Below are 27,208 nucleotides of genomic sequence, written 5' to 3'. Positions count from 1 at the left end.
AGCCAGTGATTGGCTAGTAAGCAGGACTTCAGAGAGGATCACTGGAAAGTACGCCTGGTATCAAAGTGTATGAAGTTCTGTTGGCATCTTGAGGAGTCACAGAAGTGCTGGTGTTTGTCTTCTGGAAGTCAGAGGCTTTCTTACCTTCAAGCCAGTATGTTACCATGTCTCCTTTCCCCTAAGGAAGAAAATCAGTCATGGGGTTACAATACTATCCATCATTTATGAAATAATTTTTTACTACAGTACAAAAGAAATCCCAAAAGGAGATTGATGTGCCTGTCAGCGATTTTACATACAGAGAAAATGAGGCATAAGACCTTCCCTTAAAAGATAATGGCAGCAGTATCAATTAAAACAATTCTTTGAAGTCCCATCCAAAATTGGGCACACAAATACATTAGTTCTCTTATAGCACTCACATGATGGTTTGTGATGTCTCTGAATGACCTTTTTTTTGAATGTGCCATGCAGGACTTCCAAGCTTGGCTAAGTCCCTCATCTCTGACTTATCAGAGTTGTTCCATGAACAAGCCATTTAATTGGTTCTGGTTTAATACTTGAACGTGCTTTCTTTAGATCAGGAATTAGTCTAACTAAAGGACTGTGAGATATAAAGGACTGCAAGACATAAAGGACTGCATGGGTTAAAATTCAGGGACTCCAGCGTGCTTTCACACTCTCCTCTCTGAAAAGCTGAGCATAGATGTTGCATACACACCTTGACTTGTAAATTCCCACGGCATACTAACACATACTCTCCAATCTGCTCCAACAGTTGGTATACACTTGAACTGCACTGTATTTTAAGAGCTGGAAAGAGAAATAGTTGTCGTATTATCAAACAATTTAAACATCTAAGACAGATCCACCCCACAATGTGTACCAAAGATTTCAAGACCCATTAGTGAACTCCCCCTTGTTTCTTTTCATGTCTCTGCTGTCATTCCTCTGTTATTTGAAATGTTCGCACACAAGCTTCAGTATCCGGGCCTGTCTGTGAGAGCATCTCACAACAAAGTGTGTGGCTGTCAACAAACACTACTCTTCACTTTCTGCATCTAATAGTATCTGTCTGCTCTGTGCAGCTGCCTGACTGGTGCTACTGATGAGCACCCATTAATCTGGTGAAGAAAACTGTATATAGTTTTATCTCCTAGTAAATAAAGAGCCAGCTCTTTCTTTGCACATATAATTTTCCGCAAAGTCTAAACATTAGAGAAGCTGCTATCCTTGCTCTGACTCCAAACCTGTTAATAAAGACAGGCAGAAAGGATGATATTACCATAATTCCACAATTTTTTTTGCAATGTGATTTTTTCCTAGTTGAGATTTTACCTCCATGTAAACCTCACCTCCCTTGCCCTCTGCAGATGATGGGAAAGGACCAAAGAAGACGACAGATAGAAGAAATACTACTTTTGCCAGAAAGTAAAATTTTGCCAAAATTTTAAAAATTGGAAAAAAAACCCCAACCAACCAAACAAAAAAACCAAAACTGCTTTTTGTTTTATTTCATTTTGAGTTTTTTTTGTCTGTAACAATCAGTGACAGAGAGTAAATCATTATGCTTCTTTGTTTGAAAAAGATCCCAGATTGATGGTAGTACTGTCTAAGATTGTCTTAGTGATTGTTCTTATATCAGAAAATAACAGTTTTATAATATCCACTTTCGTTTGTTTGTTTAATTTTTTTTAAAGACTCAGAACACTCCCTGTAGATCAGGAAATGTGTGTTTCAACATATATAGATATATATCTGAAAAATATTCTTTGCAGTAGGTACATAATATTTTAAGTGAAGGTGAGAATGTCTCCACGCTTTAATCACTAGAAATTTCTGTCTATTCTCTTTGCTGGAAGACATATACATAATCTTCTATACCAGTTAGACAGACACAGCTCCCATGTGTCCTGCCACCACTTGTGTTCTCCATTAGAGAAACTTATCAGCAAAAGAGAGGAGTTATGAAAGTATTTTTGCTATAAATTCAGCGGGGTGCCAGGTACAAATAGGAACATCAAGCCTCTCATTTTATCGTATTCTTACTTTTTTTTCTTACTTTTTTTTACCATAGAGAACTTCACAGTGACAAAAATCCCTTTCTAAGACTTGGGGAATAAGGGGATCTGGTTACAAAAATGGTTGTAGAGAATATCACTGTCATAATTTGCTCATAGGCAGATTGGAACCAGAAATCAAGAACCTTCTTACAGGATTTGCAGTTGTTTGAATAGGTCAGGACTCAAAACTCAGCACAGTATTTTTTCAGAACTCATGCAAGGATGATCAAAACCCCACCTGCAGCTTGTTCCTTATTACCTTCACTGGTAGATTCCATTCTGGAAGCTGTGTTCACGGTGTCTCCAAACAAACAGTACCGTGGCATTTTAGTTCCAACAACTCCAGCTACAACTGGCCCTGTTAAGAAAAATAAAATAAAGCATTTTGTATTTATAAATCACATAATCAGTCATACAGCCTTATGGCTGCTTACTACACTAATTTATATCTCATTCATTAACCAGTTAAAGACTGAGCGTCGGTATCGTCTTTACATGGGTTACACATCTATCTTACACATAGATTCCAGAACCAGGGAGGGAATTGCAAAAAGGCCTCAAAGGAGAACAATGGGGGAAGTGGTGATGTGATGGAGATGTTGTGCATTAATTAAGACATTTGCAGAACCCCATTTCAACATATTTTCAGGGGCAATGGGATAGGAATGCTGTCAATAGGAGTTGCACACGTAACACTCATTGTCACATGGAAAGGCAGGAACAGGAAGCAACCTGCTCCTGCTGAAGACAGAAAATGAGAATTTTGGTTCCTTCATGTCAGCCCCAACTGATTTAAAAAATAGAAGATATAATCTCTTGGTGAGATCATTTAATTGGCAGGTGCTGGGCTGCACCAAATAGGTCCAACTCCGACTATCTAACAAGAAGCAGTTGCAATCACACATCAGATTAGATCAGGGAGCTGAGAGTCTGAGAGCAAAGGCTAGATCAATGAGTCAAGAAACAACTCACAGTTTTGAGAAGAGAACATCTGAAAAGGACAAGCAACAGACACAGAAGGGCAGTTCTCACTTGGATCAGCAAAGGCACTGGGACCATGGAATATTTCCAAAGTTGTATTCTGCACTGAGTTACAAATATTCCATGTATCCAATAATTTATTTTGTTGAGCTGACCTCTATGATGTATTCCCTCTCATATCAAGAAATTAGCTTCTAATTGAAGTTATGAAGAAATTCCTAATGGAGATAAAATGGCCACTACAGAAGTATTTGTTGAGCCAGAGGAAGACACCTTTGCAGTCCTCTCAACATACCTGAATGGATTCCTGCTCTTATTTTTAGAAGGGTGTGGGGCTTGTGTGGGATCTTAAAAGTCTTGCAGACATCCAGGAGGTCTAAAGCCATGCTTGCAATCTCACCGGCATGAAGGATCCCATTCTCTTTGGGTACTCCTGAAACCACCATATCTTAACACAACAATGCAACTGTGTTAATGTTTGGCATTACACAGATTTATCAAAGTGTGTATCCCAAATTAAACAAAAAGAACAAACAAACAAACAAAAAGAAGCCCAATTCTGTCATATCCTAGGGCACAGTTGTGCCTCCTAAGCAGAGAAAGCCAGAGACAAACAAAGGCAAGGGCAACTTGCCCTTGCTTGTAATTACCTTAGCTCTGAAAAATGTTGTATTTCCTTCTCACTTTTACACAGGATTTATCCCCTCCAACCCTTTCTTTTCCCCTTCATCCCTTCATTGAGAATGCTTGAAATGGAACAGGCAGTGGGAATATGGCTGTTCAGTACCTGTTGTTTTTGGGGAGCTATTATAAAAAGAGGTAATGGCCTATGCTTCCTGCACTATGCTTTGAACACTGATGATGAGCTCTGAGGGTCCCAGAGTGCTGAGCTGGAGGACCATGACTGTGAGAACGATAAACTCCCACTAAACCCTGAACTTATATGGGATTTGCTGCTCCAGCTGGATCCCTGTATGTCTATGGGGCCTGATGGGATTCATCCAGTAGTACTCAAAGAGCTGGCTGAAGTCATTGTGAAACCTCTCTCAATGCTTTTTCAATGATCTTGGAAATCTAGAGATGTCTCAGCTTACTGGAAGCTGTCAAATGTTGTTGAAATTTTCAAGAAGGAGAAGAAGGATGACCCTGAAAACCAGAGGCCCATCAGTCTCACTTCAATGCCTGATAACATTATGGAGAAGATTATTCTGGGAGTTACTGAAAAATACCTGAAAGACAACACAGTCATCAGTTACAGCCAGCATGGCTTCACGAGAGGAAAGTCTTGCTTATCAAAATTACTTTTTATGACAACCAATCTAGTTGAGTGAGGGAAACCAGTTGATGTAATCTTTTTGGAATTCAGTAAAGCTTTTGATATTGTCTCTCACAGGATCCTTCTGGATAAAATGTCCAGCACACAGCTGGGTAAACACATCATGTGGTGAGTGAGGAATTGGCTCATGGATCGAGCACAGAGGATAATAGTGAATGGGGTGACATCACACTGGAGACCTGTTGCTAGTGGGGTTTTGCAGGGCTCCGTCTTAGGCCCTGTGCTCTTCAGCATCTAGGACTCAAAGGGATACTAAGTAAGTTTGCCAATGATGCTAAATTGCCTCGAAGGCAGAGAGGCCCTGCAGAGAGAAGTTGGCAAATCAGAGGGCTGAGCAATTACCAGCTGTATGATATTTAATAAGAGCAAGTGCCTGATTTTACTGCTGGGGTGGGGCAACTTTGGGTGTTCCTACAGACTGGGGAATGAGATGGTGGAGAGCAGCCCTCTGGAAGCAAGTCTGGGGGTTGATGACAAATGAACATGTGAGGGTAGAATACCCTTTTTTTTCTGGAAGATTTTGTTATGAGGAGACAGAAGTTTTGCTTAGGAAGGCTTTCTGCCTAAAAGGTAACTCTTTCTCAAAGGCAGTTTCAACACTTTCTCCCCCTCTCTTCATAGGAAGAGAAGTTCTCAGCCTCTCTCTCTGAGATATGAGAGGAGAGAGATAACATTTACAGGAATGCTACAGGGCCCTTGTGGCCCGGGGAAAGTCGAGGGGGCCAGTAAGGATGAAGCCCAGGAGCGAACAGGAGGTTTGCCTTTTTCTTCCTGGGGCCAGTGCTGCAATAAGCACTGTGAGATATTTGTAAGTTTCTCATATTCTGGCCTTCTAAATAAACTTTTGAATTCTTTCCACTGTCTTGGCATTTCTGGATATACCTCTGTAACTTATGTCACAAACATGAATCAGCAGTGCCCTGGCAGCCAGGAGGGCTGGGGGGCATCAGGCAAAGCATCGCCAGCCAGTCAAGGGAGGGGATTGTCCTGCTCTGCTCTGCACTGGGGCAGCCTCACCTTGAATATTGTGGCAGTTTTGGGTGTCACAATATAAGAAAGTCATTAAGCTATTAGAGAGTGTCCAAAGGAGGGCAACAGAGATGTGAAGGGCCTTGAGGGGAAGCCGTATGAGGAGAGGCTGAGGGCACTTGGTCCGTTCAGCCTGGAGAGGAGGAGGCTGAGAGGAGACCTCATTGCAGTTACAACTTCCTCATGAGGGGAAGAAGAGAGGCAGGCACTGATCTCTTCTCTGTGGTGACCAGTGACAAGACCTGAGGGAATGGCCTGAAGTTGTGTCAGGGAAGGTTTAGGCTGGATATTAGGAAAAAGTTCATCATCCAGAGAGAGGACGGTTGGTTACTGGTTCCCCAGGGAAGTGGTCACAGCAGCAAGCCCAACAGAGTTCAGGAAGGGTTTTGACAGCACTCTCAGGCACATGGTATGATTCTTGGGGCTCTCCTGTGCAGCATCAGGAGTTGCCTCAATGATCCTTGTGAGTTCCTTCCAACTCATGATATTTTATGATTCTGTGATTCTTTGATTCTATGACTTTGTAGGACAAGAAACAGGTCTCTTCAGGATCTCTAAGGTGCATTTGTTCAGGCATTTTATGCTTAAGAACATGCTGAACTATGGCACAGAAAAAAAAGAGTGGGGATTTTTTTTTCCAAATCTCTTACAGGACTTCCTTTCTGTCTCATCCAAAAGTTCTGTTAGATTCCCTTAGGGTTTTGATGGAACTGAGTTTTAATGGTAATCAGTCTCCAGCAGATTCCCAGGGTAGCAAATATAAAGCCATTTTCCTAAAAACCCAAAGAGAAGAGACAGTCAAGCCCCTACAGAGAATTAGAGAGAGAAGATTTTTATGGTCTTTGCAAAAAAAAGACAGAGATAATAAAGTTTATGGAATGACATCTAGGATCTCATATAGAAGGTAATTTTTTCAGTTGTGTTCCTGTGATATAGAAGTTGCCAGTTTGATTAATCTGCTACTAAGGTTTAAAGTCAGACCTTACAGGTCATAGGAACTAAATAAACATCAGTGGTATTTAACTCAATTCATTTTTCCTGTCTACAACACTCATCATTTGTACAAATGATCTAAGTTATGCAGGAAAACGTTCCTTAAGTTTTCAGGGGCTCTGGTAGGTAGGACTTATCTCCTTATTGCTTTATGTGGTCTTCTGACTGGTAACAAGCTTTCCAAATCTCCTTCATCTGTTCTTCCTTGTCATCAAATTAGTCTCTGCCCAGATGTCCCATAAGCCCCACCACTGTCCATAGCTCAAGGAACTTACAGGCATCTCCTATTGTCTCCACCTTATAGACATCATAGTTATCTATGATTTCATCAAAAGTGGTATAAAGCTTGTTCAAGAGATCTACCACTTGGTACGGTGTGCTGCTGCTGGACAGCTGAGTGAAGCCAACAATGTCGCTGTTAAAACACAACAGAAAGAACACGCCCATCCACCATCTTAAACATTGCAGATTGGTAAACCTAAACACACAGTAATAATTTCTCATTGGAACTGTGTCGAACTTCTCTTTTTCAGTATTTCCTTTGCTAAGGATCTTATGGAATAGTTTTTTTCTAATTTATGTAAATTGGCAGCAGACTCCTTCCATTCAAAAAGGGCAGACTGACCTAAGTCTTTTTGCTTACCGATACAGTAAACCGCTTTTACAGATAGACTTTAATCTGCAACAGATTAACTAGTCTTCAATTTTAGGTTATGTAAAAATGAAAAAAGGAAATTTGATATCTGTTCATTTGTGACAAGTGAAGGCATGCTGTTTATATGTTGCTTCATGCACATATAAAAATTTAAAACTGTAAATCCATGTGGACTGCAAGGACAGAAAAGTTTTCTTTACACAGCTAAATGCTGGAGTCTTTACTTAGGCCTATGTTATCAAATATACATTCATGAGTAACACATGTAAAGCAATGTTCTGCTGTACGTTAGAGCTCCACAGTAATCTCATTGCTTATTTAAGTATTTATAATTAAAAATTGATATGGTGTGAGAATTTTGGAAAACACTCTTTTGGAGAGACAGCTGGTACAAGAGATGGCAGCTTAGATAGAAATTCTGTACTTGGTTAGGAGCTTCACCTCCACTAGAAGCCTAGAAGTTTCTTCAGTAGGAGTCATTTCTAGTCTTATCTTTCATTTTTGTTTACCTGAAAAAGATGGTGGCACTTGAGTAACTTTGGGCTTGTGCAGGTTTTCCCTGCCTGAGATCATCTGCTACTTGTTTCGGCAACATACCTGTTGTAGAAAGTAGTGCATTGTTACTTTTTTGACATGGTAAAATCACACATTAAACATAACATGCTTGTTTAAAGGTGAAAAGCAATTATTAGAAACATGAAATATTACAAAGATTGAAACACAGTTTGGCATCAAAATCTGCTCTGCTGTAATGTGAGAATTCACAGTAATCTCACTGATAACATGTCCAGATATTTCTGATGACCCATAACTTTTAGTTCCAAAAAAACCCCCAAATCTATACATTCCAAGGAAGCATAAGGCTAGATTTTAATAGTATGACTTGGGATTTTACTAATTCCTTCCATGCCAACTCTTTGCTAGTGCTTTCTACCTGTGTTAGGTTTGTTTACTATCACTTCTCTGTTTTGTTTTTTTAATTGTCTTTATTTCTCCTGTCTTGCATCTTCACACTTTTTTTTCTCTCTCACATGTGTATTCCTGTTCCTTTGTGCCTCTTTTCTTGCATAATGCCAGAGGATACACTACAATCAAAAGTAACCAACTGCAATTCCCCAACATTTAAAACTAAGAAGGACTGCCATGGGGAGGACTTCTAAGGGGGAAGTATAGAAAGTAGGTAAATATCTTTCCAACTTTGAAAGTAACAATTATATTAATTCCTTGCTACTAAATAATGACTTATCAAAGGGTTTCTGTTCATAATTAGACAGCTGAAATAAAATTATTATTGAGAAGAATATCCAGTATTTATAACTTACTATACAATAGACGATCAGTCTTCTGTTTTTCATGCATTAAATCCTGGGTTCTCTCAGAAACCAGTACCTCCAGATGTTTGTTATATTTCTCCATCTAAATAACATAGAGAATTGCATAAAATAATCTTTTTGCTGAAACAGGTTCATAGTTGGATATGATTTAAGCATTTGAATGATTCTGCTTGGAAAACACTCCGAGATAAGAAAAGGTGCAGGTCTAAGACACCTAAAATTTTTCTACAAAATCCAAAGATCTAAGTTTCCCCTTAGGTAAATTTATGAATCTAGATTTGAGATTGTTGCTTGACAGCAGAAGCTGATTTGAGACTTTTCAGTTATTGTAAACTTTAGGGGTCTAATCCAATGCAGAGACCAAGCTGCAGAGATGGATTAAAATCTCACCAAAACAAAAGTCTCAGACTTTCATCAAAAGCTCACTATGTTGTTTTGTAAACTATCCTGCTGTGCTAGTCTACATTTTGCTTCCTTATATCCTTCCTCTGTGTGGAGAAATAGGCTGTGGGAGCAGGAATCTCCTTTCTCTGCTCATGGCCTTGAGATACTATGCTCAAAATGCATCTGTAAACATGCTCTTTGTGGCATGCCGGGATTCTATATCCCTGGTGCTGTAAGACCCCTGAGTCATGGGAAAAGGGGAATACAGTATCCTGTAAGCACATTAAAAACCAAACAACATTTGACTGAAGAAAGTGTTCAGCCCCAAAGAAGTTGAGAAAGTTAAGAAAAAGGACAGAAACTGAACGAGAAGGAAAGCTGTGTCTCAAGCAGAACTACAGCTACAATTAGCCGACCAGAGATGAAGAAATAACTGGGTTTTCTCACCAAACAAGGGGTATGAGATCAAAAAACAAACCTGAAGGATACAGGTGAAAGCGATTGCAAGTGAGCAGACTAACTTGGATTGGAATAAAAAGCTAAATTTACCAGAGTCATCATCATGTCAACAGGGCTAACTTTATTAGGATTCATCTTGTACAACATTTTCTTGATTTGTTCAAATGTAGGCCTTTGGGATGGATTATTTTTTCTGCACCTTCTGATTAACTGCAGAAGGAAAAAAGAGTGACAAAAGCAAACAGCCTTTTATCATTCCAAGCACAGGCAGTTTTTAAATTAATACTATTATTTTTTTTGTACAAACCGGTCATTTGCAGCTGGTGAAAAGTGTCAGAGGTATACTGAGGTCTGTGGAATTCTACAGGTATTTGCTGAACAAAAGATGTTAGTTCATAAAAATGCTGCTGTGGGAAATCATGAATTAGATACACACATTTCTTCTGCTGAACACTACTTAACTCTTGTGTTATGTTTTAAGATAGTGTTACGCTGGTGAACTCATACAGTTTTCAGAGGACTTCTCTGTACACAAAACTCACAAAAGATTAAAAACTCAACTACTCTTTTAATAATGTTAACTCCCGGCTAAAATCCAGTTCTGCTAATGAGAAGTTTGTTACATTTAGATTGCTACAAACCATCAAAGTCAGTTATACTGCACTTAAACTGAAACAAGAACACCATAATCTTGTTCTAATTTGAGTAAATGGAGGCGGGGGGAAGGTGTGCTTTATCAGGCAGTTTGAGGCTACTGAACACACAGATCTGTTGCACGAGAATCAAACCAAACTGATACTTTGCCTGAGACAGAAACTTCATTATTTGAAAGCCCTCTGCCAGTAAGCTAAATGGATATTACTGACATAAAATATGTATGGATTTCAACACTTTTTAATAAAATGAAAATGCACAAAAATCAATGATTGCATATTAAAACCATAACCTATTACACCCTCAACTGGAGAGAATAACTGAATGTTTCATTATCACAATGACTTTTTTTAAATTAAGGATATTAAATAATTTCATTGTTCCTTATTTGAGGAGTACTTCTTGATTTCTGGTTTATTTACATACTGCCATAAAAATTCTGGGACATGTCATAAATTCACTTCAGTAAAGAATCTTTGTACACAATATTAAATCTTACTTACCTCTATGTAATCTGTGGGACATGGGCAAGAATTCTCAGCCTTTCCTGAAATTAATTCTGACAAAGGTGGGCACCAAAAATATTCAGCTGAATGCATACTATCTTTCTAGAGTAAAGGGGATTAAACAATGTTGAAATTAGTGGCGTGGTTTTCATGCCGGCCATTGAAATTATATTAGTATTACCATCATTACTTATATCACATCTTCCCTTATCACTTCCCGCTCTGCTTCTTTACATAAGGGTGCAAGAAAGAAAATATAAAGGATAAAAAAGCATATAACTAGCCTAAACTGGGTCACTTTTTCTAAAAGCTTTTTCATGGCTGAAAGGCTTTAATCTCAGTGTTTATATGAGATAAACAATTGAATACCTGGCAAGATATTGGGCAACATTTAAAAATCATAAGGCCTACATTGCTCTATCACAAACTGTCATGATTGGAAGAATGGTAGTTTCAAGACTTCATTGTTACAATTCTTGTTAAGCAAATTATTTCAGAGACAACATGGTTACATATCCAGACCATCTGGTTTCAATTATAAGGTGCATTTTTTTGTGTATTTGCCATTTAGCACTGATCACAAGACACATGCAAAATAGAAATTTTCCTTATGGAAAGAAGCTCATTTGCCTTTCTAGCACTCAAGATTCCACTAAAAGGGCTCTTGCATGGCAGGAAAAGGAAGAATAGAATAAAAAGGAAGATATTAGGACATATGTTCCCTCTGCATACCTCCCTGCCACCATTAAGCCTCACAGAACTAATCAAAAGTCAGGTTTGGAGCCACATTATTTTTATCATCTGCTCTTCTTCAAAGGTCTGAAAGGGAAGAGAGGTAGGTGTATGAGGAAGCTCTGATTGCAGTGTTCCATGGGAACTGAACTAACACCGAGAAAATCACAAGGAAAATGTGTACTCAAAAAGTAACTCAAAGGTGCAGTTACTCAAAGTTTGGTTTATGTCTTCAGCAGAAACAGAATCAAAGCAGTCATGCAAATTTCACAGGTAGTTCATCTTTACTTACTGGCATAGGGTCACTTCTTGTGGCAATTTCTAGTAAAATAATGGCATAACTGCAGAATAAAAACAAAGTAAAATCTTAATGAAATAACAGTCAATGGAGTCAGTAATTTCTTCTTTCCATGATTTCTTATTCTTCCCTGTTGTATGACTGAAAGCCCAGTATCTCAAAAGGAAGGATGGCAAAAGTGCTGCTGTGGGTACTGCTCTGTGTTTTCAGAAATCTGTTACCAAACGTTTCATAGCATTATCCTCTCACAGTTATCAAGCCCAGAGATAAAGAGTTTGAATTTGATGGATAGCAAAGCAATTTTCTCTGGAAGAAGTAATGGAATCCAGAGGTGATATGTGCAGAGGTGCGTACATAATCCAGTTAAACACAGAGGACTGATTTGTGCTCCAATCAAGGGGCAGGAGTAGGTTCATCGTGACCATCAGTTGGAGGATTGGCTTCTTTTCAGCACAGATCACTGTCTAAAAAATCTCCATAAAGTCAAGGATGACACAGTGTGTCCAGAATAGATATGTTATAGTAGACATGTCTGCTTGTTCCTTCTGAATTATATTTTCCTCATCATCTTCCTCAGTTGATCCAAGGTCAAACATACTCATCAAGGAAGAAGAATGGGAAAAGACACTAACAACTGGGTGTTAAACCTCCTCACTGAACCCACTAGAGACCTTTTAGAACAGTGATGTCTCAGAAGCAAGCACCTCCTCCAGCCAACAGGCCTGACAAAGATGCTCGTCTCTTTATATATTGAAACAGTGTAATAATTAACCCCCTGCACGCAGCTCTGCTTGGTAACATTTACTTTTATGGAGAATATTGGTTTGCAGTCTGTTGTGTTGCTAATGGTTGCTCTGTTCTGTAAGACGTTCTGGTTGTATAATGGGATATATATATCTGTCTTTCAGTCCACTTGTGGACCACCACTGGCAAATAAAATAATAAATATAAACTATGCTGAATACTGTAGAAATTAATCTGATGAGATTTTTCTGTTAATTTGGGGGTGATTTGGTAGTAGAAAATATCAAACCTGGTGAGACAACAAAGCTGAAACAGATTTTAGAGGAGAATAATTAGATGACAGTAACTCTGATAAAGCAGTATTGATTCAATTCAGCTTTATCAGCACTGCTCAATAAAGTCCTAACATAGTGGACATTAAGATTCACATAATGAAATCAAGGGGAGCTGATCTTGGAGAAACTGTGAGTGGTAACAGCCTCTTCAGCTCAAATCAGGAGCTGCTTTCGTGCTCCTGTTCTCATTTCCATTTTAGCCTTCCCATCTGACCAACACTTTCCCCAGAGAAGTTCAAGAGCAAGTGATTCATCTGTAAGAGCACAGTAAATTACAAGTCCCACTCCTGCAGTTTCTACTAATTTTTTATTTGGGCCTTATCTTCAGAAATATTAATGGAATTTTTGCACGGATAAAAACTGAGGATTTCAAGACTGGGTCACGGCTCCCTGGCCAGTGAGCCCACATACATGTATCAGGAAGGCTTAACTCCTGCTCATATCATCAAACACAAAATTTGTTAAAAGGCAAATTCTAAAGAATAGCCCAGATAAGAAGATTTTTTTAATCATACAGGGTACATCTTTATCTTCACTGTCTCCATGTTGATCTTCTCCCTCTTCTGATTTTATCTCTTACTATTTTATTTTTTTTTTTTACCAAGAAAGAATCAAGTTCAGTACCACAAGAGTAGATCTGGATTTTGCAAATACACAGATTGACAGCAAGATAGGTTCATTGAGTCTGTCAAAAGTTCATTGTAGTCATGTATGACATGAGTAAAGCAGATCTTAAGACTACTTTAAGGGGAACCCTTGGCAAGAAATGCTTTCAGGAGGCCAAATTGCCTGCAAAGTCAAGTAACAATATCTTTTCCAAACAGGAGCAAAGTGAGAACAGATAAGACTTACGAAACATTTTCGTGGCGATGATAAACTGGAATGTATGAGGCAACCCTAAAATTATTGTTTAGTTGGAGTACAGTACTTTCTAACACCACTCCATATTGAAAAAGTACAGACTGACACAGGAGGAATGACGGTAGTCAGAAATACCAACACAATCTCAAACTACCTTAGCTGAACCATTTTGAAGCAAATTCTCGGGACGTATTTAAGCCTATAGACATAAATACTACTGTGATCTCAAATTCTTGTTTAGGTAACCTGACAGAATGGATTAAAATTAATAGTGTTCTAGCACATTTAATATGCATACACTTGTTTACAATTGTAATCCCACTTATCTGAAAAGTGGTTGTATAGAAGCTATCCACCACTGGCAGGGCTAAACTAGATAGCCAAATAAGCCATTGGAAAATGCTATTCTATAAAAGCTTTCAAAAGGAAAGGGATGAAGCTATTCACTAGTGCATCTATTCTTCTTCTGACCTTTATTTTTTCCTCTGTAAACCAAAAATGTCACTGTGTATATGCAGCAAATAATGTATAGACATTAATTATGAAATTACGGGATGCATATGTTTATTGTGACATCCTGGAACATTCGTTCTACTAATTTTTAAAGTATTGCCATTATTGAAAATAATTCACTTCTCGTAAGAAGCAGCAACAGAAAAAATGGGTGGATAGATAGTAGCACATCTTTATGCCTTTTTATCTACCTAGTCTAGAGTGACTCCTTATAATTCATTTGGCAAACTTTCCATTTATATTCAGTGAATGCAGTATTTGGTTATCTACCTTAAAAGAGAAGATCCTATGTTATCTGTGCTATTTTGTATTCCAGGACCAATCTTCTAAAAACTACAATCAAACATATACTTGGAGTGACAACAGAATTATACTGAGCTTAATTGTCATTTAAACATACTGAGGATGAGATTACTAAGTGCAAGATCAGGAAAACTTAACTACCTGTAGACATCTGTCATAGAATTGGGTTCAAACTCTGAAAGTGAATGTATTTCAGGAGCTGTGTAAATCTGTATCAAATGCTGCTGGCATGAGCTTGATCCCTCAGGAGAATCTTCTTTTCTGTATGACTGCAAACCATAATCTAGTGTGAAAGAAAACAGGGAACAAACTATTCAGTGGGTACTTCTCTGAAACGCATGCAATAGTAGACAGTAACATAACTAGTTTAAAGGAATTAGTTTTCCCTATTTTAAATACACATGTTAGTCTAGAAATAGTGTGGTTTTGGTGGTCTTGCCTCCCTAAACAATTGCAAATATAGCGACTGGAAAGCAAATATATAGGTAGGACTGCATAACAGCAGGGCAGTTGAACTACGTAATAACCTCCTCCAATCAGAACTATTTTATGATTTTATCAAATTATATTCAGATAATAGTCTCACCTCAGTGCAAGAGTCTGTAAATGCAGGTTTTTGTTCTACCTTGTCCCTTGATACTTATCTCTGGTGGCAGGTTGCTAAAGTAATTACTAGTTAGACAGACTAACGACTGAAAAGCAGATGGTGGGTGTTACTTGCATACCACTAGCATCAGAACAAAGGCAGCATAGATGTGAAACATCTTTCCATCTATATTTCTAGCCTAATATAGAAGGGATGCTCAGCATATGACTCAGAATCGGTGAGGAGGAAAAAAAAACAACCGACTTCATTTTTCTTTCTTACGTAAACAGCACTCTGCTGTGTATGGGAAGGTTGGATGCAGATGTCTCCTTTTATCTGGAGTGACCTCTAAATAAGATGGTCTTAGAGATTAGTTCTTTATGTTGGAGGTAATTTTTCAAATAGCTCCCACATGCATTATTTGTGATGTTGGTTTGATATTATCACATACAGATAAGCCATGAAAATTTGAAATTGCTACAGTGGAACTATATGACTTCTGAATGATTTCACAGAGATCCTATTTAACTGAGACGAGCTGTGCTAAGGTGATGTAGCTGATGTAATCCAACTAAGTCTATTTTTTATGTTTTTCTCAAGAACAGGCTTAAAGCAGAGCAGGCGGTTCTGAAGGCAGTAGAATACTGAACAACTTGGAAAAGCAGGCCTGGCCCTGTGTGGAAGCCTTAGTCATAGGATATTCCATTAAAAAACAAATCTGTTGCTGCTTCTTTTAGGATGGCTATGGGTTAGAGGGTGTGATAACTTTGGAGAGAAAGTAGAAGAGATGATCATTGCCTTAATTTGCCTTGGCAGCTGCAAACTAAACTAGACTCTTCAGTGGCATTCCTGCTTCCACAGGCTGTCTTCCTGTACCAGGAGCAGACCAGAACTGTAGCTCTGTCTCTGGGAGAATACAATTCAGTTTTGTGTAAAGGACTGAAAAGCTCTGAGTTGAGTCTATTTTCCTCCATGAAACTACATTGTGTTTACCAGTCAACATTACTACGCATCTTTGTCCACGGCTCAGGTTTTCTTGCTGTATCAAAACTGAGAATGAGGCAGAGTTTCTCCTCAGACTGATGCTGATAAACTCCATCCTTTGTGCAGTCTGATGAATGCATCAGTGACACATATTAATTCACTTGACTTGATAATATAACATGAAACTTACTTCAGCACAGGCCACTTCTACTGAAGTCTGGTACAGTTGGCAATTCCACACGAAACATCAGCATTAAGGCACTTGGAAAGAGTGTTGAGTGTGAAATCTATACACATTAGTGGGTTATCAGACAGTTTTGAAATTTTTTTCTTATCTACTTTTTACCTGTAATTTTGCAAACCCACCGGTCATCTATCACACAGTTATTAGACTTCAACCGTCCATGATACATTTTGTGGCGGTGAAGATAAGCCATTCCTTGTGCAATATCAGTAGCAAAAGAAAACCTGAAAGATAAAAGTCAGTAAGCTGACATTTCCACTAAACTTTCAGTCAAGAGTGGCTCCAAAGCCTACTGAATTTTACAGAAACACACTTTATAGCTTTCAATTTGTGTTCCCATGCTCAGTTTTCCAAAATATTTAAGGTGGGTGGTTGAAAGCCCTTAACTCCCACTCATTTATGTGAGCCTGCAGGCCTTTAGCCTCTATTAAGACAGTTGAGTTTCTTCTAGAAATTGCCAGTACTTTATACAAAAGTACTTGGGAGCGTTTTCAAATGTTTACAAGAGAAACAATTTTATTAACTTCCTCACTTTGGAAGTTTTCTTTCCTCGAAATCTTTTTCTTTGCTGAAGGCAAACATAAAGCAGAAGCAGAAAGGGTGTGACAAGATCAATTTCAAAAAACAATGTCATTGCCTTTGTGGAAGTTTCATCAACAATATGAACTCATTCTCTCTATTGGTAGGTATAATAAAGCATTTGTAAATATACTAACCAGGTAATCAATATGTCTTCATAAACAAAGGTGCAGTGATTTTTAGTTAAATAGGGATGCTCAAGATATTTGGGAACAAAATTAAGTTACACGGGAAAAAAGGTTTTAAAGCAGTTTCTGCAGGTCTCTCTAGGCAAGAGTTGAAAAGTCTTTGCCTTAGCATGACCAGTGCTAAACATATGATTTATCAAAAAAAATGGAAGACAAGTTGGACTGAATATTTGAATTTGCTTGCTTGCTTGCTTCTTCATTCTCTCCATATCACAGTACAGGCCTCTCTCTCCAAGAACATCATCTAAAATTTAACATCTTTCCCTGAACAGCATATATCTCAGTATGCCTCATTTAATTTCTCAAAACTTTGTTTCCTACCTGAAACCCCAGTTCAAAGGAATGTCTTCATTGAAGAGCACATCACTCAGGCTTCCCTTGGGGCAGTACTCCGTGACAATGGCAACATTTGGGACTTCTATACAACCTCCAATGAATTTGCAGAGATTGGGATGGTCAAGTTCCCTGTGAAATTCAACAGAAATCACAGCATAATAGCAATTTTCATGAATGTTCCTCCTGCTTTTTATATGGTATATGGAAAGTGCCTTATCTTACAATGCAGAGAAAAAAGTAAGACAGGAATAAGGAGATTTTGATCTGGTGTTAAACCAAAATTTGAAAGAAAGAGGAATATGAACTTATGGTCACATTTTAAACCCAAAAGAACAAGTCAAAAAAGGAATAACACTCTTCAGATTTCACTTCTTACCTCACTTGCTTTACTTCTTTACGTATGGATTTAGACAATGTGAATGCTTTCTTCATTATTTTCTTTATGGCCACTGTTCTACCATCACTGAAACAGAATAAAATGCTATTCATAGCGTTTTAGACCAAATTCCTAAGCCAGCAATACTACAAAAATGGACAAGATATACTTTCTAGAGTGGAACAGTTTCATGCAATTAGAGATGAGGCAGAGAATTTAAGCATTTCCATATGTGGTTGTAAATCTGACTCTATGACAGCTGACAGGACCCTGTTTCTACTGACAAAGGAAGAATTAGTGATTGCATTCAAGCAATCTTGATCTGTGAACAACATTCGGATTGTGAGCGTTAAGGTCAGTTGAGGCAGTTCAGTGATGGAGTAGCAGCAAAGGAAGTGTCAGGGAGAGAGAAACATATATAGCCACATCCCTCCTTATCCATGACTTCTGGCTACCATTCTGCAGATCCCTCACTGACATTTCACATACTTCTGCTCTCATGGGGCTAAGCATTCTCAGCAATGAAGCAGCTGAGTTTGATAGACAACAAAGCAATTTTCCTTGTTAAAGGAATCCAATGGAGATACCTGCAGGAATTTAAGTGATACCCACCATATAAATACAGAGTATGGGGTCTGTGGTGTAGCAGCTGTAGGTGCTTTGCCAATGAGACTGAATGCCCCACTCTTACATTTTTCACCCTTGCTGAATATTTTTAACCTTGAGGCATCTGAGGAAGATGATAATGACAATGATGATGAAAATGTCACCATTCAGAAAAAAGGAGCAAAAATGCCTGATATAAAAGATCAGTGCTACATCACAGTGTTACATCAGTGAAGTGGCTGTGATTTTCCACAATCTATGCTGAAAAAGCAGCTGTTCCCCCAGCCAATGATCCTAAGTAAGCTTCTTTATCCTGCAAAGCACAGATCTTGCCCTATGTGTTCCAATGGTAGGTATTGCTTCCATCTTTGCACGTGTTCCCCTCCTGCCCCTTATTTATACTACTTTTATGTGAAAAATTGCTTTCTGGATAGCAAGATATGCCTATGCCATCTGTCTACATAGATGTGCACCCTTATAATTTGATCCAGAGGTGAAATGCTCTGAACATTCAGTCACATTAGCTGGTTTAAGGACAAGATTTCTAACATGCTGCTGTAAAGGGTGCCACTCTTTAGTGCAGAGAACCTAGCTGTGCTCTGCCTGCATTTTAGAAAAAGGGCTTCACAAAAACCTTGGTTCCAAATATCTTTGAACAGCAAGGACCATTCTTTAGCAGACTGTAGTCCCTAAGAGAAAAGGAGAAACGAAAGACAAACCAGAAACCTGGCATATAAAATACTCCACAGCCAATATTTGGTACGGAAGTCAGATGATGATCTTAACTTACCGGATTTGGCCTAACAAGAAAAATTCAAGCTTCTTTACTGCCTATTCAACAGTAAAGTGGCAAGAACCAGAAATTCGAGGTGGAATTGTAATATAGTAGGCACTGAAGTAAATTTGTAATACATTGACTTACTATCTCCCAGTCTGGGTGAAGTATTGTTTCCTGGACATGTTGGCAGCTGCTGTGCAGGAGCTCAGAGCAGTGATACAGCTGACGTTGGAGACACTGGGTGCTGGGGGAGCACTCATCATGCTTCCTGTTACTGTCCGCATGACATGATCTAAACGGGATGTGGGATGAGAAAAATCACCTGAAGATGCCTATTATTGCACAGGCAGAGACTCCAGAGGCAAACAAATAAAGGGAATTCTCCAAATCTTTACGTCTCAGCTGCTCTTGTTAACACTTAAGACAGAAAACCATTGCCTGGGATGTGACTGCTACATAAAAAGTAAAAAAGTTTCGAAGATGATTCATTGCCAGAGATCTTTCTCACTAATCTTCAGGATCTGATGCAATTTTTACTTCTCTACTCCTGACATGATTAGCCCTTGCTGCTACATAGATGCTGAGGACAGAACCCAGGGAAGGAGAGCAAGCCCTGTGCTATACTTTAACAAGTCTATTTGGAGCTCCTAGAAGACTGTAAAGTACAGGAATGTGGGAAGTGATTCTGACACCAGACTGAAGTCAGAGAAGAGCAACAATGCAGAAAGATGAAAAAAATACACAGTGATCTCGATATATGTTTTTTAATCTCTGTTGACCAGCTCAAGGTGACAAAGGTACTTCAAAACAAATTCAATAATTACGTATTGTGTAACTATGTCCAATTAAAATCCAGATTTAGCCAATTAGTCTCAGAAATGCTGAGAGCTCTCAAGTCTGGTAGAAGTATCCGATAAAGTGCTGCTGAGAAAGTTCAGCATCTCAGCTTGGATTAGAACTGCCATGTTCCCACACCACAGTATTATCCATATGCAGGTCAAAATTGCATTGGCATTTTAAGTCTTTCTACAGCTTTCCACCCAGAAATATATTAGAAATCCCTGAGACGGCTTTGAGAATAAGAGTGTGTATATAAGAGTGTACATCTATATCTCTATATGTGGTGCAAAGCAACAAAAAGAGAAGTTAACTTGAAAAAATAAGGCTAATTTTTCATTTTACAGGCTACATACCCTGGGTAGAACACTGATGATCTGTTTCCATTTAGATAACTGTGCATTTCAGGCTACAGTGGGTAGCTCTGAACAGCTTTATCCAGAGAAGATGTACTGGCTGTTACTAAATCTCATAATGTTATCAGTCCCCATTAAGTTGTTAATTATCACTCCTAGGTCTTAAACAATATTGTTGCTTTGCAGGCTTCTCTCCAAGAAAGTTTGTCTTTCTTCTTTGATTTTTCAAACTAATTTTTAATGTGTTATTTTTTGGTCATACTTCTTGTTTCTCTGAGTCTCTTTCTAATGTTTCTCCTCATATGTGATGTTTATGACATTTTCTGATTCACTATTAGCTGAAAATTTGGTCTTGTTACATTTGCTATATTGAAAGACACTTTCCTCCATTTCTGTATTCACAAATCTGGATTTAAATTCATTTTGATTTATGTAATCAAATTAATTCCTAAGCTTCTTATTACAGCAAAAAGAATATCATATCAAAGCTATACAAAAATTAAGGCTGAAAGCATCCCTACTATATATTATCACAAGAACATCTTGACACTAGCAACACAATAACATAACACAGATAAAGCAGACATCTGCTTAGCAGTTCCTCACAGATACACACAGTGAGAGAGTGTGCATCAGTACAGGCCTACAAACTTCAGCAGATTTCTACAGATTTACCCTCTCTGAAGGTCTAGGTACTGTTTTCCTTCTGAATGCTAAATCATGAAACAGCAAAGTAAATAATCTAAGCCTATTTTAAGCATAGCACAGTAAAGCATATCATAAGATCTGCATTTATACTTAATTTTTTTAATTAGAACTAACTAAATCATGACTTATAGTCAGAAGATAAAATAGTAAAAAACCCATTGGCCACAACGAATTACTTTTTGCAGCAAGTCTGTCACAGATAGCATACACTGAGAGAAATTATGATCGTGTTATATCATAATATATTTGTGCAATTCAGGGGCAACTTAGTCAGAGACCAATTATACAGAATGATACACTCACTGAAGTAATTGTAATTTATTTTGTCCAAGTTCAGAAGTTGTCTGTTTATTTTGACATAGGCTTGTCTTTTTCAATTGACAAATCAATGTAAATAAAAAGAAGGAAACTATTTAAAATAACTTTGACATCTGAAGCTTCAAGAAAGAAACATATCAGTGGCCAGTTCACAGAGGTAACAGGGATGAAACATTGGATATGTCTTTCACAGATTGGTTCACTTTTTGTAAGACCCTTGAAATGTAAAAATCTACTTATAATGGAGATTATTTCCCAAAATTATTAAAGAAACTGATCACAGTATCAAAATGACAAGTTACTAACCTTGTTTGATGCAGGTGAAATCTATAATCCAACTTTCATCCCAAAGCATCTTTTGTTTCTGATATTGAAACCACTACAAAAATAAATCAAATTCATTCCTAATGTAGCCCCAATGCCTTTGAAGAAATTAAACCAGAGATTATTCTTATCAAATATGAAAGTGTATAAGTATCCAAACCAAATCTGATATTTAAACATTCAACATACATCTTATGAGTAACGTTTGAACCAAATGTATTAATAAGAGACTTAGAAGAAAAGAGCACATAATAAATATATTAAACACTGTACAATCTATATTCTAAAAGTAATTACATGTCATATTTTGCATTGGCTATAAACTCTCCATTATTATCAATGTTTATGCATTTATATTTCAGCCTGGACTTCAAATGAGTGGTTCACATCCCCTCATGTCATGGACATGTGTTAAGCTATGTAAGTGTATGACAAGAACACAATACATCCCAACTCCAAGCCCCCAGTCTACAAATTAGGCCATATTATATCAAGTACTCTAGCATAAAGAGTATTAGGTAGGGAATCTCTGGCTACTTGAAGCATCAGTGAAGAAGGCATTGATCTAATAGCTGATTTTTTGTAGAGCTGACATGAAAAACTAATATACAAAGTATAAATACATGATTTCAAATGAGCACCAGTTTAAATTATACAGTTTTAATGGCTGCAGTCAATGCCAAAATGTCAAATAAAAGCAGCATTTTACCATCATTATAGCATTTCCTAGAGAGTGGAATTATACTAGGAATGATGCATGTTTTCTCTGAAACAGGTGACAAGTTCATACACAAGGAACATGATGTGAAAATTGTATCGACATAATTGGGAGAAATTCGTGGCAAATATAGAGCCCATTAAATCAAATTATTTCATCCCATTTATTTCAAAAGGTTTTTGAGGAAAGAAACCTGCTTTTATCTTGTAGAGGTATGACTGTACAAAGACTTATTATCAGGAAGTGACTATCAGGCTTGCTATAGACACTTGATATCAAACGAATATCAAACTTGATATCAAACGAATCCTTTCTTCTACTTGAGTGATTAAAGAAGGCATTAGTTTCCAGATGGTTCTTTTTATATTTTATCAGTAACCGAATTGGATAAAATAATCTTTCCTAGCTTGCTACAATAAAAGCAATAAAACTTTTTTTAAAAAAAGATGCTGTTATTGAAGAAGTTATCATTACATCATTCCCATATAATTATACATATAGGAATATGTATACAGAAATGCAAGAAGAAAAAATATAAACTCAAAACCTGCAGAAAAATAGCAGAAATAATAGCTAAATTTTGCTACCAGACATTTAAAGAAGCCTATGCAAGGCCAAGAAACTGGATTGCTCTTTCTAAAATGCAAATGCCTGTTATTTGAAACCTTTTGAATTTCTCATCTGTCCAATTACACATTTCTGTCAGATCATATGATTTCACGGGACAGTTACCATAAACTCATTGTCACAACTTTTTTGTGAACTATAAATACTCAAATAGTTCTCAACAGTGGTTCTGTTCCTAACTCACAAAGCCACAGAGTGAGGCACAGAATAGAGAAAAAAATCTAATTGTGGTTCAGGCATCCCTTAGTACCTCAATTTGTGGACCATCAGCCTTCTCCTGCTCACTCCCTCTCAGTGTAGTTGCCTACTGCAACTGCGGCACAAGATAGAAAGAGAAGGAATTCCTGAGGAAAGAGTAGCTTATTGTTTTACAGGATTTATGGGCCAAACTCCAAACAAATTATCTGCAGGTACATAATCACTATAATGACTCTAAAACTGCCATAATCACCTGTTAAATCTTTGTTAAGAAAATCATAAATGTATTTTTTTCCAAGATGCAGACACATAAAGGTTACAGATCGTCTTTCCCAGAAGCACTGTGAAGTAATAAGCCATAATACCATGCTGTCTCCTATTTATATAGACTTTTTTATTCAAAGACACACAAAACTGCTTCTCGATTACTCATACACTCCTCATTCCCTTTTTGCTTTTCCTTCATGAGTCTGTTATAATAATTGATAACTACTATGCAAAATTAATCCCTTTGAACTGAACCAAGCTGGTTCAGCTACACTAAGAAAATGAACCTATTAAAAAAACCCAGCCAACCAAAACAGAAAAAAAAAAAGATTCTCTTCCCATGATTTCTTTTGAGAATATCTCAAGTTGAATGTTTTGCATTACAAGTTGCACTTGGACTCTGAGATTTAATGGCCCCTGAAGGATCTAGTCCCCTAATGAATTTACCTAAATTGTTTTTTAATAGTTTTATAGTTCTGGCCTCCATAGGATTTTTAAGCAGTTAATTTTGTAACAGAGTTTTATTCTGAGTGAAAGGTACCCTTGCTTTTCTGGCATCCCCTACTTCCCATTTTGAAAAACCTCTTCCTCCTTTACAATTACTACCCCACTGTAGTCTTCTCTCTACAGAATGAAAATTCTAACACAATGAGACTTCTCTTACAAAGAAACCTTAATAGTTTTTTTCCCTTCTTTCTCCTTTATTTCGCAGCACAGAGGTTCTGGATGAAGAAGTTCTATCCCTCTACTAAGAGAGAGCTCCACTCTATCTAATAAAATCATGGAAACAAGAGAAAAATAGAAGAGGAGAGAAAGGATACTTACTATGACTGTCAAAATGAAGCCAGTGCAGACTAAACATATTGGTAAGGCAATTGCTATCCTGGCATCAGCAGAAAGTGGGCATTCCCCACAGTCTGCTGGACAGATAGAACAGCCTTCCTCTTCCTCACAAAAGCCATCTCCACAGACTGATTAAAAAAGGAAACATGTATCAGAATATTTTAAGGCAGTTTTATCCATTTATGAGGTAGTATCCTGATCTAAACACATGGTTCTTGAGTAGGAAACCTCAGAGTGCCAAAAATAATAGTTTTTGAAGAATTCAGAGATATCATCTCAGCAGCTGAAAGAGTAATCTGAATTTCTGAAGTGATGCAGGATCTCTTTGATCAGATTAAATGTTAATTACATCAGAGGCTTTGACATATTTTGTGTATAAAACGCTTCATCATTACTACTGTGTTTTTCATTGTTCATATGGAGTTTTTCTCTGAAACACAAAGTTCTTCAAGGCAGGCATTTCCTTTTTTATTTTTTGTACTTAATCCAGCCCTTGTGATCCCCAGAAGCCAGTGACCCTTATTCAGCAGCAGAATACACTGGGAACTGCAGAAAGAAATCTTACAAGGATTTCTTTTACTCCAAGATCTTATATAAATCATCCACAGCATCTGATGGGATGTAAAACAGAAGCCCTGAAGGACAAAACTCCTTCTGCCATGTCCTGAATGGTCTTTCAATTTTACCTCTCTGACTAAACTAATATCATGCTGGACTTCAGCCTTGTGAGATGAGCTCAGTGTAATAATGTCCCTATGTACTTTAAAAAAAAAAAAAAAAGCCTTAACAAAACAAAATCCACTGCTCAGTAATAATTCTGTCTCAACCCCATTAATTCCAGGATAATGCCAGGATAATAACAGAAGTCACTTTCCGTCTGAGGGGAGCTGCATTTTTAACATTTCTTTTCTGATAAAGTGTAAGTTTCCTGGAAAACTCAGCTACTGTTGCCTTGAAATGGATAGAAAATTCTATAGCTAAATACTTCCGTTCACACTGGAGTTGCTTCAGTCCTTTTTATTTTTCCATAACACTGGGAAATGTATTCTCAGATTTCCAGAAGAGTAGCTGGCAAGTACTGTGATGACATTCCTATCTTAACCAATATTTTTCTTCAGGTCGTGGGTTTAACTTATTAAACAAAGTCCAATTTTTAAATTTTACATTGCTAAGAGAATTGCTACAGTTATTTCTTTTTCCCTTCGTACAGCTATACTAAAGTTAATGAAAGACTGATGCCTTTGGGAGTAATTTTATTTTTATGTGAAAAAGAGAACCAATACGGATTTCTACCAATCCAATTTGCTTAAGGCTTGTCTGCTCCTCTTCAGATGAAGAGTGTCCAGATTCTCAGAACATTTTTTAGAAGAATATTCTCACATCCCCATGAACTGCAGACAAGCCTTGTAATACCTGAAGCCATTGATCATGCTATTTGATCATCACCTTACTTATTTCACAAGAGTGGCTTTCTGCTGTTCTAGATTAATACATGTTAGAAGCTCAAACACTTTTTTGGATGTTCAGTATTATGTGAAGAAGAATTTCAGAAAGACATTTGTGTATTTTCAATGTTAAGTTGCGGTAGGAGGTACTTCTGCTCTTGGTTACAATACATGAATAAAAAAAGCATTCAGATTTGCAGTCAGTAAGCAGTTCCCTCACATTTTCATTTTATATCATACCTACTGCAGGAAGGACTGTGGTTTTTGCTTCCAGAGCAGCTTGCATTTTCCCAACTCGGATGTGTGCAATGAGAGAAGTCACACCCACATGAACTAAAACCACCTGCCAAACAAGTGAACAAAGCAGCAAGCATCAAAGTTTCTCTTGCATACACTAGGCTTTACAATAAGAACTGCCCAACTGTGATGACCTTCAAAGAATTTGTGCATGTTTTTCAGAATCAGGAAGGGCAGGTGTCCTTCACTGTGTGGGCAAAATGGAGGAGAAGAGACAGCTCTTATGAGAAAGGCAGATCTGACTGCCCTCCTGGTGTGTATTCTTTTCACCAAGCAGGGCTATTAGGCCTGTGCATTCTGCCATGTTTGCTTCTCTGTTATTTCTGCCAGGCAGAAACCCCGTAATGATCATATGAACCTGCATTACAGTCCAGTCAGTAGTGCAGTATATTGTTAGTGTTGGTCTTAAATGGACTCATTTTCTTCCCATCCCCATTACTTCCACCAACTACATAAGGCATAAAACTGATCCTTTCAAGTCAAGTCAGTTGGGAATGGATATTACTCAGCTATATGCATCATTTACACACATAACACATAAATAAATGGTTGGAAGTGCTTTAAATTACTAGCAAGTAAGCTTCGAAAAGAGCAAACCAGGTAAAATGCTATATGCAATAAATATAGTTTACCTTGGCAGTCCAGTTTCTTTGGCTCATTTTTCCAGCAGTAGACAAAGTGTGAGTAAATATCTGACCATCATCTGGGATCCATGGACCACAAATTCCTCCTTTACCCTTTGGTAGACATATTGCTTATGTCAGTAAAGCACAACACAATGGAAGTCCTAGCTCCTCTTTTTTACCTTCTCAAAATTACTTATGCTCTCTAACAGCAAATAAAGTGATATTTTATAGCTAAATCAATTAATATGCCAAAACACAAACAACACTGTTCTGTGACAAAAGATAAAATAAGAGACAAGTAATTGTTCCTATACGGAGTTAAAATGTCACAAATATTGTTACCTTTTAAAATATATGAGCCCCAGTAGAGTACTCACAGAATGAGTAACCCTATGAAGCTAATTCACTTTTTCAGAAATTGCTGTATTAGAACCAGAATCATATCCCACTTTTAATATTTTTCTCAAGGGGTTTTACTGAAGTTTTACTTTAGATATAGCAGCTTTTTTTTCCCTTTTCTTTAGCGAGGAAGTGAAGCACCTTTTCATTGTCTGTTTGCACAGCATTTCTCAGTAAAACCATTAAGATGTAAATCTCCTACAACTGCAATCATGGAGGACTATTTTGGCTGTGTGGTGGTTTCAAAAACCTTTTCTCTGAGGTAATAATAGTTTGCCCCACTGATAATACTGGACCAATCAGAAGTCCACGTGCGCCCTACGGAAATTACATACCCACAGAAACGGAAGAGAAGGTAGTGAAGATAGCTAAGGAGGTAGGTAGCCAT

General features: G+C 37.7%; 1 protein-coding gene across 1 annotated transcript; it reads right to left on the bottom strand.

Moving 5' to 3' along the window:
- Positions 1-27,208, bottom strand: LOC103757205 (atrial natriuretic peptide receptor 2). Its single transcript, XM_018085856.1, has 20 exons — positions 27,143-27,208; positions 26,428-26,532; positions 25,739-25,841; positions 24,036-24,181; positions 21,383-21,455; positions 19,002-19,149; positions 17,474-17,560; positions 17,083-17,226; positions 16,097-16,218; positions 14,322-14,463; positions 11,419-11,467; positions 10,392-10,496; positions 9,325-9,444; positions 8,380-8,473; positions 7,567-7,654; positions 6,678-6,817; positions 3,340-3,492; positions 2,323-2,421; positions 722-813; positions 1-178 (listed from the first exon to the last, which is right to left on the bottom strand). Exons 1-20 carry the CDS (start codon positions 27,206-27,208, stop codon positions 29-31), a joined length of 2,226 nt encoding a protein of 741 aa, XP_017941345.1. The 3' UTR covers positions 1-28.

Source organism: Manacus vitellinus, unplaced genomic scaffold (assembly GCF_001715985.3).
Source record: "Manacus vitellinus isolate BGI_N305 unplaced genomic scaffold, ASM171598v3 scaffold_9_pilon, whole genome shotgun sequence".
NCBI classification, from domain to species: domain Eukaryota; kingdom Metazoa; phylum Chordata; class Aves; order Passeriformes; family Pipridae; genus Manacus; species Manacus vitellinus.
The sequence above is the reverse complement of the archived record's forward strand: the minus strand, read 5'-3'. Positions and strand labels throughout refer to the sequence as shown.